This window comes from Chiroxiphia lanceolata, chromosome 22 (genome assembly GCF_009829145.1).
Source record: "Chiroxiphia lanceolata isolate bChiLan1 chromosome 22, bChiLan1.pri, whole genome shotgun sequence".
Classification (NCBI taxonomy): Eukaryota; Metazoa; Chordata; class Aves; order Passeriformes; family Pipridae; genus Chiroxiphia; species Chiroxiphia lanceolata.
In genome coordinates this window covers 688,492-703,927 of record NC_045658.1, presented here as the reverse complement: position 1 = coordinate 703,927, position 15,436 = coordinate 688,492, and the positions used below count along the sequence as shown (strand labels likewise).

The following is a 15,436-nucleotide window of genomic DNA, read 5'->3' as shown; positions in this document are numbered from 1 at the left end:
TGTGGGGGTTTTTTTCCCTGCAGGGGACTCGGAGGAGGAGGACACGGGGTTCCTGGAGGTCACGGTCTCGGACATGAAGCACCCGCCGCCAGAGCTGGGCCCCATGCCCGAGGGGCTGAGCCCACAGCAGGTGGGATGGGATGGGTTTGGGGGATTTGGGGGGAATTGGCTCCCCCCGGTCCCGTGACTGAGGAACCAGGGACAGGGCGAGGCAGCACCAAGTGATGCTGTGTCAGCACTTCTGCCCCGACCGGGCCTGCACCTCCCCCATCCCAGGCTTTGGGGTTGGGAGGATCATGGCTGAGCCCCTCATCCCAGTGTTTGGGGTTTGGGACCATCCCAGTGTTTGGGGTTTGGGACCATCCCAGTGTTTGGGGTTTGGGACCATCCCAGTGTTTGGGGTTTGGGACCATGGCTGAAACCCCCTCCCCCCATCCTGGTATTTGGGTTTGGGACCATCCCGGGGTTTGGGGTTTGGGACCATGGCTGACACCTCCCCCCATCCTGGTATTTGGGGTTTGGGACCATCCCAGCGTTTGGGGTTTGGGACCATCCCAGCGTTTGGGGTTTGGGACCATCCCAGCGTTTGGGGTTTGGGGCCATCCCAGTGTTTGGGGTTTGGGATTGGGGGTTTGGGACCATGGCTGACCCCACCACCCCAGTATTTGGGTTTGGGACCATCCCATTATTTGGGGTTTGGGACCACAACCGAGCCCCCCATCCCAGTATTTGGGGTTTGGGACCATGGCTGAGCTCCTTCCACCCCCTCATTTGGGGTTTGGGGCATCCTGACCGATTCCCTGTCCCACAGGTGGTGCGGCGGCACATCCTGGGCTCCATCGTGCAGAGCGAGCGGAGCTACGTGGACTCCCTGAAGCGGATCCTGCAGGTGGGATCCCCGCTCGGGCTCCTCCGGGGTGTCTCCATGGATCCCGGGGCGCTCACGCTCCGGCGCTCCCGCAGGATTACAGGAACCCGCTGCTGGAGATGGAACCCAAGGTGCTGAGCGCCAGGAAGTGCCAGGTGGTGTTTTTCCGGCTGAAGGAGATCCTGCAGTGCCACTCCATGTTCCAGATCGCCCTCGCCTCCCGCGTGGCCGAGTGGGACTCGGCCGAGAAGATCGGGGACCTCTTCGTGGCCTCGGTAGGAGGGGATGGAGGAGGAGGCTCTTCCCAGAAGGATCAGTGGGGCCTTGGGAGGGACTGCCCAGGGAGGGGCTGGGACCGTGGAGTCCCCATCCCTGCAGGGGTTCAGGACGAGCCTGGACGTGGCACTCGGTGCCATGGTCTGGGGGACAAGGTGGGCTTGGGTCACAGGTTGGACTCGATGATCTCGGAGGTCTTTCCAAACTCAGCGATTCTGTGAAATCCAGGAGAAATCCCCCCACTGTGAAATCCACTCCCACTGGGTGGGAGTGGAAGGCTTGGACCAGGTGATTTAAGAAGCCCTGCCCTGGAGTCCCAAGGTGCAGAAAGGCCCCCCTGGCTTCCTCAGCTCCTTCTCCAAGGGGAAGAAGCTGGATCCCATCTTAGCCTCAGATTGTGTCACCAGTTTAAATGTGAGCAGTTAGAGAGGAGGGATTGAACCACTTCTGTCCTGCAGGTTTTCACTCTGGCAAACTGAGGGTATTTATGTAAAATGAATTATTTATTAGTGCAAATGATCAGACAAAATATCTCAATCAGAATTATTTACTGCACAATACAAAAGCTAAATCTACTAATGTAGGATAGGATAGAGCATGATAGTAAAGCAATTATTGGAGCAATTATATTAAAGCAAAAAGAAATAATTATCAAGTAGAGGTTTGATGTAACTCACCCAGACCAATGTTTGTGGGGAGATTTCTTTCTCTCAGCCTCGAGGAGTGTCCCCACCTGAGGGAGGGGTCTCCACACAACCACCCCAAGAAGGGTTAGGCTGGAAAACCTCCTGTGTGAAAGTGGCCTGGGTTTTTATAGTAGAACAGTCTGCTGGTCACACATCTCCAGGGCAGGGAGCAGCTTATCTGTCCAGTCCTGCTGCCAAGAGCAGGATGTGTTTGGGGTTTGGGGAACCAGGCTGGTTTTAGCACAGCTCAGCACCAAAACCCCTCCTGGCAGCAGCAGGAGCTCAGCACAGTACCCCTGGCTGGGAGCTGGTGGGGTTTGCATTCCCTGCCTGGATTCCAGGCCTGCTCAGGGTGGAACCTGCCCCAGCCACCACCAAACCCCCCTGACCCTCCCAACCGCACCAGGGAGTGGGAGGAGGATTTAAGCGACGCAGCTCCAGCCCTGGGGTCCCACCAGCACCCTCAGCATCGCCCCAAAAACACGCCAACCCCCCACTTCTGGGGGACTCCCACCCCATCCCGGGTCTCCTGTGCTCTCCCAGTTCTCCAAGTCCATGGTGCTGGATGTCTACAGCGACTACGTCAACAACTTCACCTCGGCCATGTCCCTCATCAAGAAGGCCTGTCTCACCAAACCTGCCTTCCTCGACTTCCTCAAGGTCAGCACCACCCAAAGGTGGGCCCACAGTGCTGCTGGGCACCGTTTGGGGTGAAAACTCCTTTTTTCCTGGCCTTTGTTCCCCCCACAGAAGAGGCAGATGGCCAGTGCCGACCGGGTCACGCTCTACGGGCTGATGGTAAAGCCCATCCAGAGGTTCCCTCAGTTCATCCTTCTCCTGCAGGTATGGGAGGGAGGTACCTGCACCCACTGTGCTTTGCACCCCTGGGACGTGTCTTTGCACCCTTTTTTGGCAAGGGGCACGTTTCAGGGTTGGCAGCTTGGTTGCACCTTTGGGGACCGTCCCAAGGACCGTCTTCCAAGCTTTGATTTTGGAGGTGCTTTCGAACAGGGCTGATTTTTCCGGGGTGGTTTTCGTCCCCTCCTCCTTTCCCTTCTCTAGGACATGCTGAAGAACACCCCCAAGGGCCACGCAGACCGTCTGTCCCTCCAGCTGGCCCTCACCGAGCTGGAGACGTTGGCGGAGAAGCTCAACGAGCAGAAGCGCTTGGCCGACCAAGTGGCTGAGATCCAACAGCTCAGCAAGAGCATCAGCGACAGGAGCAGCCTCAACAAGGTGGGTCCTTCAGCCTCCTCTCCTCATCTTCGTTATGGGTGGGTTTTGGAGCTGGTTGTTGGGGTTTGAAGCTTCCACCTTCCTCTTGGTGTCAGGGGTTTCAGGAAACCAGATCCCTGCTGTCCCTGAAAGGACTTAATTCAAAACCAAGTCTTGGCGCTGGTGCAGGGAAATTCCGGGACGAGCTGCTGGGTCTCATCCTCCTGATTTTGCAACTGTGTGTCTAAAAAAAGAACCCCGAAGTTCTTGCGACACATCCTCGGCTGGGGATGGCAAAAACCACGGCAGGGCAGCCGCTGGCTTGGCACTGAGATCGGGATTTGGATCCGGGGCATGGAGAGAGACCCAGAGAAGGGTGGTTGGACACACGGGGTACAGAGGGTGCAGCCTCGGAGTGCGGTGCCCGTCCTGCTCCATGGAACTCGGGGCTGTCCATGCACCCAGCTGGAGGAAAATCCTTGGAATAATGGAAAACCGACCCAAATTTTGGGTCAGGAGGCTCCCAAGAGCCCCCAGGCTGAGCCCCCCGCCCGCTCCATCCCCTTTGCAGCTGCTGAGCTCGGGGCAGAGGCAGCTCCTGCTCTGTGAGACGCTGACGGAGACGGTGTACGGGGACCGTGGGCAGCTCATCAAGTCCAAGGAGAGGAAGGTTTTCCTGCTCAACGACATGTTGATCTGTGCCAACATCAACTTCAAGTACGTGCTGGTCCCCCCAGACCCCAAAATCACTTAGTGAAGTGCTGATATACCCAACCTGCCCCGTCCCCCCTCAGTGTTTGGCTTGGTGGGATTTTTGGGAAACTACCACAAGGAGGGACAGAACCTTTAAAGGCCACCTCACCTTGTTTTGGGGAGGAACCCACGTGGTTTGGGGTTTCTCTGCCCCATTCTTGGCACTCTTCATGCCAAGCCTTGGCATTGCTTGGTGCTGGAGTCGGTGCACGGTCTGGGAACATGCTGGAACCTCAGGGCTTGGTGGAGGTTGATGCTGCCAAGGGGGAAACCTTCCTTAAATTCCTCCTAAAACTTCCTTATTAATCCTTTTTCCCCTTTTCCAGGCCGGTGGATGCAGGGTAGGTCCCAACCGTGGTCTGCTGTGCTTGTGTGCCCCAGGCTGGGGGTTCAACCATGGACTGGTGCACGGGGTGGGCTCACAGACGGGGCTTGGCTTGCACAACTCGTGTTTCGGGGCGAGCCGAGGCACCTGCTGTTCATTGACACCCGTTTTTCCCTCTCCCCTCGGCAGAGGCCAACTGGAAATCAGCAGCCTGGTGCCCCTGGGGCCTAAATACGTGCTGAAGTGGAGCACGGCCCTCCCGCAGGTGCAGGTGGTGGAGGTGGGGCAGGAGGGCGGCGCCTACGACAAGGACAACGTGGTCATCCACAACGCCGGCGCCCGCAGACACGCGCCCGCTGGGCAGGCCTCGCACAGTGAGGGCACATCCCAGGATCCCAGGCCGGGAGGGCTGGGGGGGCTGGGATGGAGCATTCCCTCACACCAGGGCTGCCCAGGGAGGTGATGGAGTCCCCGTCCCTGGAGGTCTTGTGTGGTGTTGGGTCAAAGGTTGGACTTGATCTTGGAGGTCTTTTCCGACCTGATTGTCCCTGGTATCCTCCATGGACCTCAATTCTCCATTTTTCCACGCGAGATGAAGTCACACCACGGTCTGCCCTGGAGGTGGTGGAGACACCATCCCTGGAGGGCTTTAAGGAAAGACCACTCAGTGCCATGGTCTGGTTGATGTGGTGGTGTTGGGTCAAAGGTTGGACTCAGTCTGGGAGGTTTTTTCCAACCTTACTGATTCTGGGATCTTCCATGGACCTCAATTCTCCCCTTTTCCTCCCCAGACAAAGTCTACCTGGGGCCACCACGGCTCTTCCAGGAGCTGCAGGACCTGCAGAAGGACCTGGCAGTGGTGGAGCAGATCACCCTCCTCATCAGCACCTTGCATGGCACCTACCAGGTACCCGTGTGGTCATAGCACTGCCAGGGCGTGGTCTGGGGACAGCGAGCCTGGGGCACCTCCCAGCACCATGGGGTTCCTTGGCACCTCGTTGGGATCTCTGGGCACCTCATTGGGATCTCTGGGCACCTCGTTGGGATCTCTGGGCACCTCTTTGAGATCTCTGGGCACCTCTTTGGGATCATTGGGTACCTCTTTGGGATCATTGGGCACCTCTTTGGGATCATTGGGCACCTCTTTGGGATCTCTGGGCACCTCCTGGGGGATCACTGGGCACCTCCTGGGGGATCACTGGGCACCTCCTGGGGGATTACTGGGCACCTCCTGGGGCATCTCTGGGCACCTCTTTGGGGATCTCTGGGCACCTCTTTGGGGATCTCTGGGCACCTCTTTGGGATCTCTGGGTACCTCCTTGGGGGTCACTGGGCACTTCCTTGGGGGTCACTGGGCACTTCCTTGGGGGTCACTGGGCACCTCTTTGGGATCTCTGGGCACCTCTTTGGGGGTCACTGGGCACCTCTTTGGGGATCTCTGGGCACCTCTTTGGGGATCTCTGGGCACCTCTTTGGGATCTCTGGGTACCTCCTTGGGGGTCACTGGGCACTTCCTTGGGGGTCACTGGGCACCTCTTTGGGATCTCTGGGCACCTCTTTGGGGGTCACTGGGCACCTCTTTGGGGGTCACTGGGCACCTCTTTGGGATCTCTGGGCACCTCTTTGGGGGTCACAGGGGACACCTTGGGGACGCCTCCTCTGGAGCCCCACGGATAAAGTTTGGGGGTGGTTCAGGCTGGTTTTGGGGGCCCTTCCCCCACATGTGACTGTCCCCCAGAACCTGAACATGACGGTGGCCCAGGACTGGTGCCTGGCACTGCAGAGGATGGTGAGGGTGAAGGAGGAGGAGATCCACTCTGCCAACAAGTGCCGCCTGCGGCTACTGCTGCCCGGGAAGCCGGACAAGTGAGTGGGGGGTCTTGAGGGCTCCTCCCATGAGTCTGGGGTCCTGGGGGCCTCCTTCCACCCCAAGGGGCTGAGGACCCACCCGGGGGTCTGTGCCCGCACAGGTCCGGCCGCCCCATCAGTGTCATGGTCGTGTTCATCACCCCCAGCCCCCTGAGTAAGATCTCCTGGGTGAACCGCCTGCACCTGGCCAAGATAGGCCTCAGTGAGTCACCAGCATTCCTTGGAAAAGCCAGGCTTGGGAGCGGAGAGGGATTGGCATCGCTTGGAGCATCCCAACCCAAATGGGGCAGGGTTGGGGGGGAAACTTTGGGAGTAAGGTGATGGAGAACATCTTGGAGATTTGCATGCTGGAAATGGTGGGAATGGGGAGTTCCGGCCCCAAATGCTTTGGGATTTGCTGCTCTTGGGTGGGATCTCCTGGCTGGAGTCACAAAGGGATGGATTTCTGTCGGCTCTCGTGGCAGCGGTGTCAGAGCTGACCCATTTTCCATGGAACGGGATGAATGAGGAAGGGAGGAGCCTCCTGCCCCTTCCCAATCCCTATTCCTCTATAACTCCCTCAGCCACTGCAGCAGCAAAAATAAGTTTAATGGAAAAAAATAAAAAGAATTTAAAATTCTGTTTGAGTGCTCAGATCCCCCTGGGCTGGAATAATTTATGAGTCTCTTGTTTTTTAACAGTTTGTGTTTTGTTTTCCCTTTTTTTTTATCCTGGGGGATAATCCTGTATCCACGAGTTAGAAATGAAAACACATTAAAGCCTGATGTGAAGAAACACATCGGGGGGTTTTTTTGCCCTTCTGTATCTGATTTTTGGGACTTTTTTGCTGCTGCTGGAGGTGGTTCCTTGGCTGTGCGCTGCAATAATTGGGAGCACGGGGTGAGGTGTATCCCAAGTCCATGGGTAATGGTGGTTTGGGGTTGGAGGCGAGAGCCCTGCACCTCCAGTTATAAATTCTGGGGTCTCCTTGGGGTCTTGGTGACCCTTGAGCTCCTTGTCTTTTTGCAGGGGAGGAGAACCAGCCGGGCTGGCTCTGTCCCGATGAAGACAAGAAGAGCAAAGCCCCATTCTGGTGCCCCATCCTTTCCTGCCACATGCCAGCCTTCTCCTCGAAAGCCCTTGATCTGCAGGTGAGAGCCACAAGCAACCTCTTCTCCATCCCCCATTCTGGGGAGGAAAGGCCAGGATTCCACAGTGGGGGGGCCAGACGGGGCTTCCCAAGTCGGTCGCGAGGGCACAGAATGGTGCAGCCTACCCTGGAAAGCTGGGAATAGCAGCAGGACTGTGGCTGGATCCCAAATTTCGGGGTGTCCGCTGCTATCCTGCCTGTGTTGGGGTAATTTGGGTTCTCCATCGCCCCTTTCCCTCCATCCTTTTGGGGGGGAAAGGCAGAAATCCGGGAGTGGATGGGGCGTCCCGAGTCAGTCACGAGGGCAGAAATTGGTGCAGCCCCCCCGGAATGCTGGAAATACCAGCGGGGCTGTGGCTGGACTCTCGATTTTGGGGTGTCTGCCGCTGTCCTGCCCATGCTGGGCTAATTTTGGGGCGTTGCCCTGCTCTGTCCCCAGCTTGGAGCCGCAGTTCACAACCCCGTGCAGTCCTCCCCGCTGGGCTTCTCCGCCGTCAGCACGTCTCTGCCGCAGGGCTACCTCTGGGTGAGCCACCCCCCAAAACGGGGCCAAACCCTCCAGCTTTGGGGCACTGTGTCCCCAACAGCCCCCCCGTAGGGTCGTGGCGGGTGTTGACCCCGCCGTGTGTCCCCCCAGGTGGGGGGTGGCCAGGAGGGCGCGGGGGGGCAGGTGGAGATCTTCTCCCTGAACCGCGCCATGCCGCGCACCGTCAAGTCCTTCCCGGTGGCCTCCCCGGTGCTGTGCATGGAATACATCCTGGAGCCCGAGGAGGGGGATGCCCCGGGCTGCCAGGAACCCCGAGCTGGCGAGCAGCCCCCCCCAGCCCCTCATCCCACCGTGTGCCTGGGGCTGCAGGACGGCAGGTGAGCCCCCCACTCCTGCTGCCAGCCCAAACACCCTGAGCAGCAGTGTGGTCTCCTGCAGCTGCCACCCCTTCCCTCCCCAGCATCCTGGTCTATGGGAGTGTGGACACGGGCACGCCGTGCCTGCTGAGCTGCAGGAGCCCGGGAATGCAGCCCATCCTGTGCCTGAGGCACAGCCCCGAGTTCCTGTTCGCGGGACTGCAGGACGGGTCCGTGGCCGCCTACCCCTGGAGCAATGGTGAGGACCCGCTTGTTTGGGGGAAACCTCCTAAAAATCCCCCATGGAATGAGAAAGTTCTTCGTGGAATTGGGAGGTTCTCACACCAGCAAAATATGCTGGCCACTGAAATAGCGATAAATCTCCATTTGTCATTTTTTTCCTCCCCAAAATTTCACCCTTCCCCTCGCAGCCCTGGGCAAGGAAAGGGCTTTTCACTGGAGGCAAGAGGGATTCGTTCTGGGGGGAGAACAGGTGGGAAATGATCCTGCTGAGGGGTTCAGAGGGCAGCAAAGGGTTTGCTTGGGGGCTGCAGGAAGGGCCTGATGGTGGGATGTGTGAGGATTTGGAGCTTTTGCCTTCCAAAAATCACCTTTTTGGTGCTATAAATGGAGCTGGTCCGCTCCAACCCCCACCCATGCAGAGACTCTTTCCTTTGCAGCTTGAGTTTGGGTTGGTTTGCCCTGGTTCTGGCTCAGGCTGAGCTTCCATCCCTCCCCAGTGACTGCTTGCCTGGGTAAATACCTATTTTTCATCACTAGAGGGTAGGAAAGAGCCTCAAATAATGTGGAACTTGGCCTATTTTTGGACAAATCGCCTTGTTTTCTCCAAGAACCTGCTGGGAGCAGCACCCAACTCAACCCAGAGCCACTAAACCCCCTTAAATTGCATTTTTGGGTGCTGCACATCCCCTTTCCCAAATTACAGCAACCCTGGGAGCCAATTAAAGTCACTTTTAATTGAATTTTGATTGTGTAAATGCACAGTGATGGCAGCAAGCTGCTGGCAGGGCTGCAGGGTGGAGTTTTTAATCTTATCCCTGTTTCTTTGGAAGGCAAAAGCTTCCCTGAAAGAGCTGAAATGAGGATTTGCTGAAAGAGGAATCAGTTGCAAACCCCTGCTGATGGGAGAAGAGGTTGGAGGATCCAAAGGGCTCTTTTATCCATCAGATCTTAGGGTTTGAGTTAAAAAAAAAAGCATTGGAAATAATAAAAAAAAGGAGAGTGGTTATGTATTGAAGCTGCTGGTGGTGGATTCATCCAAATCCACGTTGGATGCTGTTCACAGGGACACTCCAGAATGGCCCTGGAGTGTCACTTGAAGAGCAAATAAATGGGAAAAAGGGGGATTTTTGGCTTTTCCAGCAAGGAACATGCCTGAGTGCTGCAGGTGGGCAGTTGTTCCCTGCTCCAAAGCTGCATGGGAGCGGAGGGAATTTGGAGGGATTGGAACGGGGGGAATAACCCCCCCTTTGGCCTTTGGATTGTGGAATTGGGATCCTTGGAGGTGTGAGGGGTCCCCAGTGACCCCAGCCCACATTTTGGGGGCGTTCAGCTCCACACAAAGCTGATTTTCCTGGTGCTCCCCCTGATCCCATCCCTGTGCTCCAGGGGGGCTCTGGGACCCAGCAGCACAGCCCACCCGCCTGCCCGTGGGCACCGGCCCCGTGCGAGCCCTGCTGACCCTGGAGGAGACCCTGTGGGCCAGCTGTGCTAACCAGGTCACTGTCCTTGATGCCACCACCCTCCAGGCCCAGGTAGGAGCATCCCCAGGATCTGGGATCTGCATCCCTTGGGAACGGTCGGAGCTCCGGGGTGGGGTTGGAGCCCCAGCTGATCCCTCTGCCCAGGCCCATCCCTGCCCTGCACTGCCCAAACCAGCCTTTTCCTGCTGCTTTCCCTCATTTTTGCTCCCTTCCCTCCCGTGCTGGATCACAGGAGGGAGGTGCTGAGCCCCCTCCTGCAGCTCCATAACCAGGGAATGCTGCAGAGTCGCTTTTTGCTTTAAAAACCCCCTTTTCTCCCACCTTCATTTCCACATTTAGTGCCCCAACTCGGTTTGCATGTATCAGCTGTCATAAATCCAGCCCGAGGGTGCTGATGGACATGAATTATGCATTGGGGACTGGATTCCTTTCCAGGCTCCCTCTTTATTTATGACAGGAGGGGAATTTTTTTTGCAGAAGAAGGGGGAAAAAAATAGGGGTGGGGGTTGCTATGGGGTGGTGTAAATAGTGCCGTGGAATAGGGTCTTGGTCTGGGAATAAACCAGCAGGGAATGGATCCCAGGGAGGGTGGGGAATATGGGGAGATCACCTGAAAATCTCTATTCACTCCTATCTTGGGAAAAGTTTTTTGGGAGTTGCTTTGTGCCCCTTCTGTGGGAAGGGGATCAACCCCAGCTTCTCTTTTCTCACTGTAAAGTAAATTTTAAAGGCCAGGCTGCAGCAGGGATGGGTTTTGATGCCAAGAAGGTGCTTTTCCTGCATCTCATGTCTGACAGGGAAATGCTCCAGTGGGGAGTTTGGGAAGCAGATGGCCCAATCCATGATTCCCAAGGATCCTGGGGCAGGGAGGCTGAGCCTCTCCTGGCTGGTTTTTGGGGTTGGAGGAAGCAGGAGGGTCTCACCCTATATTGAAATGGATTTTGCAGATGTATTTGGTCTGGGAAGTGAATCTTCCAGAGAAGGACAAAAACCCTGGAGGGGTGGGAAAGGCTGTGTTACCATCCCAAAAAACCCCAGAGGGGTTTGCAGACGGGCTGGTTCCCGGGTGCTCTCCAGAGCTGGAGCTGCTGAGGAGGAAAGGGAACTCAGGGTGGCTCTGGCCCCTCCCTGTGCAGCTTTGGAGCCCCAATGAAGCTCCTGGAGAGAGCCTGAGCTGGCAGCACTTTTAGGGAGTCCCCCTTTGATTTCCTTCTGGGCTTCCCCCCAGCAAACCTTCGAGGCCCACCCTGAGGCCGAGGCCAGCGTGACCCACATGGTGAAGGCGGGCAGTGGGGTCTGGATGGCCTTTGCCTCGGGCTCCTCCATCCGCCTCTTCCACACTGAGACCCTGGAGCACCTGCAGGAGATCAACGTTGCCACCAGGACCACCTTCGTGCTCCCAGGTGAGCCCTGAGCCCCCCTGGCTGCTCTGGCAGTGCCCAGGGGCATTGCCCTGGCAACTCCTTGTTAAAACAACAACTTGTTAAAATTTATTGTTATATTTAAAATGCCAAAATCTGACTTTCCCCAAATCAGTCTCAATACTTACAACTTTTTAGAATTTTCAAATCTGTGTTTTCTTCTTTCCGTGAAATGAACAAATTAATTTTGTGCCCTTTGGAGTTGGTTCCCTGCTCTCCAGAGGGACTGGGGAGGAACAGGGTGCTGGGTGAGGCTCTGGAGCTCTGGGCTCTGCTCACGGGCTGCAGAGGTGGAGCTGGTCTGTGCCCCTGTTTGTGTATCCCAGCTTTGCATCTCCATGTGTGCACCTTGTCCATGTGATCCATCCCTGCGCATGTGTCCCGTCCCTGTGCCCCATCCCTGTCCCCCCATCCCTTCCCTCCCATCCTTGCCCCATTCCCGCATCCATGCACCCCCCCATTGCCCTGTGCACCCCTTTCCCCCATTTCCCCCCATCCCATTCCCATCCCTGTGTCCCTGCCCCCCTTGGGCTGTCCCCTGTTCCCCCGGGAGCTCCATGATCCTGTCGTTGGTCCCAAGAATCCTCCTGTAAATCCCTTTGGCTCCATTTTTTTCCCACTTTTTTAGGGCATGTTCCAGTATTCATCACTTCCTTTTCTTCCTGGGCGAGTGAGTGGTGGGGATTAATGCATTTTTGAACTTGTGCTCCTTCATCCTTTTTAAGTTGGCAGGTCATTAATAAAATCCTCCTGGAGGAACCCGGAGTTGCATCTCCGTGGATTTATTGCTGCTCCGAGTCGGGCGTCATGCAGCGCTAAGTCCTGCCCATAAAATATTCACTTCCCATTAGAAGTCTCACTTTTCTCTTTTTTTTGCCCCGCTCTCCTTTTTATTTATGTAGGTTTTTAGCCCTTTCCCCGCCGTGGAGACCCTCATGCCAAGGTGCTGCTTTGGTTCTGGGGGCTTCCAGAGGCAAAAAATCCACCGGTGACGGGTTTTTTGGGAGTTTGATGTGAAATTATCCCTCAGCCTCTTTTTTCTCTCTGCTTCCACAGATCAAAACCCACATCTGTGTCACCTCTGCCAGGGCTTGCTCTGGGGGGGCTCCAGCCTGGGCATCATCCTGGGTTTGGGGGCTTCCAGAGGATGTTCTGCGTAAAATCTCTTGCGGTGCTGAATTCTTTGGGAGTTTGATGTGGAGTTCTCCCCGCTCCTCTCTGTCTCCCCTGCCCAGGTCACAAGCACGTGCGTGTCACCAGCCTGCTCATCTGCCAGGGCTCGCTCTGGGTGGGCACCGACCAGGGCATCATCGTGCTGCTGCCCGTGCCCCGCCTGGAGGGGATCCCCAAGATTACCGGTGAGCCCCGGCCCTTCCCTGCCCGGGAATCCCCCATTCCCAGGCTCGGCTGGAGCCACATCCCCGCATTCTCCCACAGGGAAGGGCATGGTGTCCCTCAACGGCCACGGCGGCCCCGTGGAGTTCCTGGCGGTGGCTCTGAGCACGTTGGCCCCCGACATCCTCCGGGGCGACCGGGATGAGGAGGAGGAGGGGGGCGAGGAGGAGAAAGGCCCGGAGCTGGAGGGGCCTCCCCCGCGGGAGCTGAGGAAGAAAGGGATCCTGCTGCAGTACCGGCTGCGCTCCACGGCCCACCTGCCCGGGCAGCTGCTCTCCGTGCGGGAATCCCCGCCAGGAACGCCGGCACACGCCGAGGAGGACGGGTCCATCTACGAGCTGGCCGACGACCCCGACGTGTGGGTGAGGAGTCGGCCCTGCGCCCGCGACACCCCCCGCAAGGAGATCTCCTCCGTGGCCATCGTGTCTGGGGGCCGCGGGTACCGCAACTTCCGCGGGGACGGCCCGCACAGGGACAGGGGGGGCAACGGCGACAGCTCCCTGCTCATCTGGCAGCTCCCGCTGGCGCTGTAGCGTTCCTGGGATCCCAGCTCTCCCTGATCACCTGGCATTCCCGGGATTCCTCACTCGCCCACTGATGTTTCAGCATTCCCGGGACCCTCCCTCACCCTGCTCATCTGGCAGATCCCAGGATTCCCCCCCATCTTACTCATGTGGCAGATCCCGGGATTTCCCACCATCCTGCTCATCTGGCAGATTCCACTGATGCTGCTGCATTCTTGGAATTGCCCCCCAACTGTGCTTATCTGGCACATCCTGGGATTCCCCCCCATCCTGCTCATCTGGCAGATCCTGTTGATGCTGCAGCATTCCTGGGATTCTCTCCCCACCCTGCTCCCTTGGCAGATCCCACCAACGCTGTGGCATTCCTGGGATTCCCTCCAACCCTGCTCATCTGGCAGATCCCATGGATGCTGCAGCCTTCCCAGGATTCTCTCCCCACCTTGCTCATCTGGCAGATCCCAGGATTCCTCCCTGCGCTGCTCCTCTGGCAGCTCCAGTTGCTGCTGCAGCATTCCCGGGATTCCCCACCAACCCGGCACCTACCTCAAGCCACCCAACAGCTGCCGGGGGTGGCCCTACCCCGGGTGTATCACCCGTTATTTTTATAAGGAGGAAAAAACTGAAAAAATGGGGAGTTTCTTCCCTGAAAACCAGCTGTTTGCATGGAAAGTGGGAATTCTGGGCGGCGGGAGCGGCGCCCTCCCTGCGGGCTGTGGGGGGGCTGCTCCCGGCCTGAGGTGTCCGTGTGTCTGTGTGTGAGTACCCCCCTCTATCCATTTATATATATATAAATATGTTGTATATTATGACCTGTACAAAGAAGGAATCTGTATATATTGGGACACTGGGAGCGCCAGGAATGGGGGTGGCAGCTCCTAGCGGGTTTTGCCTGGAATAACCACTTCTTCTGGACTGTGACTTGAGGCTCTTTGGTACGAAACCCCCCGGTTTTGGGAGCTGAGGACGCTTGGCTTCCAAGGAAAGGAAATGGGGGGAGTGTGGAAATAAATCCCGTAGGAATTGGCATGTTTTGTGCAGTTCTGTAACTCTGGCTTCGGGTGCAAACGTTCCTTGCCTTGGTTTGGTGGGAACATCCCAAGGGGTTCCACTTCCTGGGAAGTGTCCAAGGCCAGGTTGGACGGGGCTTGGAGCAACCTGGGCTGGTGGAAGGTGTCCCTGTCCATGGCACGGGGTGGGATGGGATGAGCTTTGAGGTCCCTCCTGGCCCAAACCCTGGGATTCTGGGATTCTGATCCACCCCCTTGGAGCTGCACATCCTCAGAAATCAACAGGAAGCTCCAAAACACCCTTTTCCCCTCAGGAATGGTGTGGGATGGAGGGAATATCCCCAGAAGGATGTGCCCCATCCCCCGTTCCTCAGGCACGGCTCCATCCTCGCAGAAATCCAAGGCCAGCGAGGTGGAAACTTGTCCGAGGACTTAAATCAATTTATGACCCGACCCTTTGAGTGCCTCCAATTTGATTTTCATTTGTAGCATCACAATTATCAGATCAAAATTCCCGAGCGCTCAGCCCTGAAATGGGCCAGCGGCTCCTGCTCCGGAAAGCCAGGATTGTCCAACAGCTCCTGCTCTGGAGAGCTGGGATTGTCCAACAGCTCCTGCTCTGGAGAGCTGGGATTGTCCAACAGCTCCTGCTCTGGAGCACTGGGATTGTCCGGCACTGCGGCTCTGGAGCGCTGGCTCATCTACCGGAGCTGGGCTGGGCTGGCCTGGGATTCCTTTGCCCTCCCTGCTGAAGTTTTCTCCCTGTGGAGCAGCTCTGAGGGTGGGAATTCTCCAGCCCAGCCCTGGAGATGCCCCAGAGGAAGGAGCACGAGCCCGGCGGTGCCAAGGGGAGGGTGGGAAGGAGCTCCTGGATTTTCCCACCTGTTCTCCCTCTTTTCCTTTGCAGCTGTGTCACTGCAAGGACCTGTGGGAAAAGCAGCTGGATTTCCAGGGCCTGGCAGGGACTTCCCATGCTTTGGAATGACAGCATTAAATACACGTTTGTGTTTATTGCAGGGCTCTCTGGGACCCCAATCCGGGAGTTTAATGAGTTACAGGAACATCAGAAACCCAATTTTAGGGACTCCAGATGTCCCCCCAGGCTACAATTCCAACTAAAACACCCCAAAATGAGGATGGTGCTCTTGGAGCTGCAGCTGTTTTCCCTCCGGGAATGAACTGGTGGCACCAGGAGGCTGCTCCACCACCTTGGATTTTATTTCCTTATCCCAAACGAGTGTCCTTTAGGAATCACTGAGATTGGAAAACGCTTCCAAGACAATCAAGTCCAACCTGTGGCTGATCCTTGTCACCAGACCATGTTCTATATGTATACAGATACAGATATATACATTAGATATATATAGATATATACATTAATATCCACACACATACATAAAT

At 56.9% G+C, this 15,436-nt stretch overlaps 1 protein-coding gene across 10 annotated transcripts in view; it reads left to right on the top strand.

Annotated features, from left to right (window-relative positions):
* The window catches only part of ARHGEF10L (Rho guanine nucleotide exchange factor 10 like), a 32,468-nt gene extending 18,416 nt beyond the window's left edge, over positions 1–14,052 (top strand). For 5 of the 10 annotated variants that reach the window (XM_032708986.1, XM_032708987.1, XM_032708991.1 and 2 more), the window contains 21 exons: positions 24–130; positions 812–889; positions 964–1,143; positions 2,374–2,490; positions 2,581–2,673; positions 2,893–3,066; positions 3,617–3,762; positions 4,125–4,139; positions 4,313–4,497; positions 4,915–5,030; positions 5,862–5,989; positions 6,094–6,194; positions 7,001–7,122; positions 7,561–7,647; positions 7,759–7,985; positions 8,069–8,223; positions 9,594–9,739; positions 10,917–11,091; positions 12,345–12,467; positions 12,547–13,033; positions 13,069–14,052. In XM_032708986.1, the coding sequence (XP_032564877.1) occupies positions 24–130; positions 812–889; positions 964–1,143; positions 2,374–2,490; positions 2,581–2,673; positions 2,893–3,066; positions 3,617–3,762; positions 4,125–4,139; positions 4,313–4,497; positions 4,915–5,030; positions 5,862–5,989; positions 6,094–6,194; positions 7,001–7,122; positions 7,561–7,647; positions 7,759–7,985; positions 8,069–8,223; positions 9,594–9,739; positions 10,917–11,091; positions 12,345–12,467; positions 12,547–13,033; positions 13,069–13,102 (2,996 nt within the window). In that variant the 3' untranslated portion in view covers positions 13,103–14,052. Of the gene's footprint in view, positions 1–23; positions 131–811; positions 890–963; positions 1,144–2,373; positions 2,491–2,580; positions 2,674–2,892; positions 3,067–3,616; positions 3,763–4,124; positions 4,140–4,312; positions 4,498–4,914; positions 5,031–5,861; positions 5,990–6,093; positions 6,195–7,000; positions 7,123–7,560; positions 7,648–7,758; positions 7,986–8,068; positions 8,224–9,593; positions 9,740–10,916; positions 11,092–12,165; positions 12,323–12,344; positions 12,468–12,546 lie in introns of those variants that run through there. The other 5 variants (XM_032708993.1, XM_032708988.1, XM_032708989.1 and 2 more) reach the window with 4 other exon arrangements.
* Positions 14,053–15,436: the final 1,384 nt, after the last annotated feature.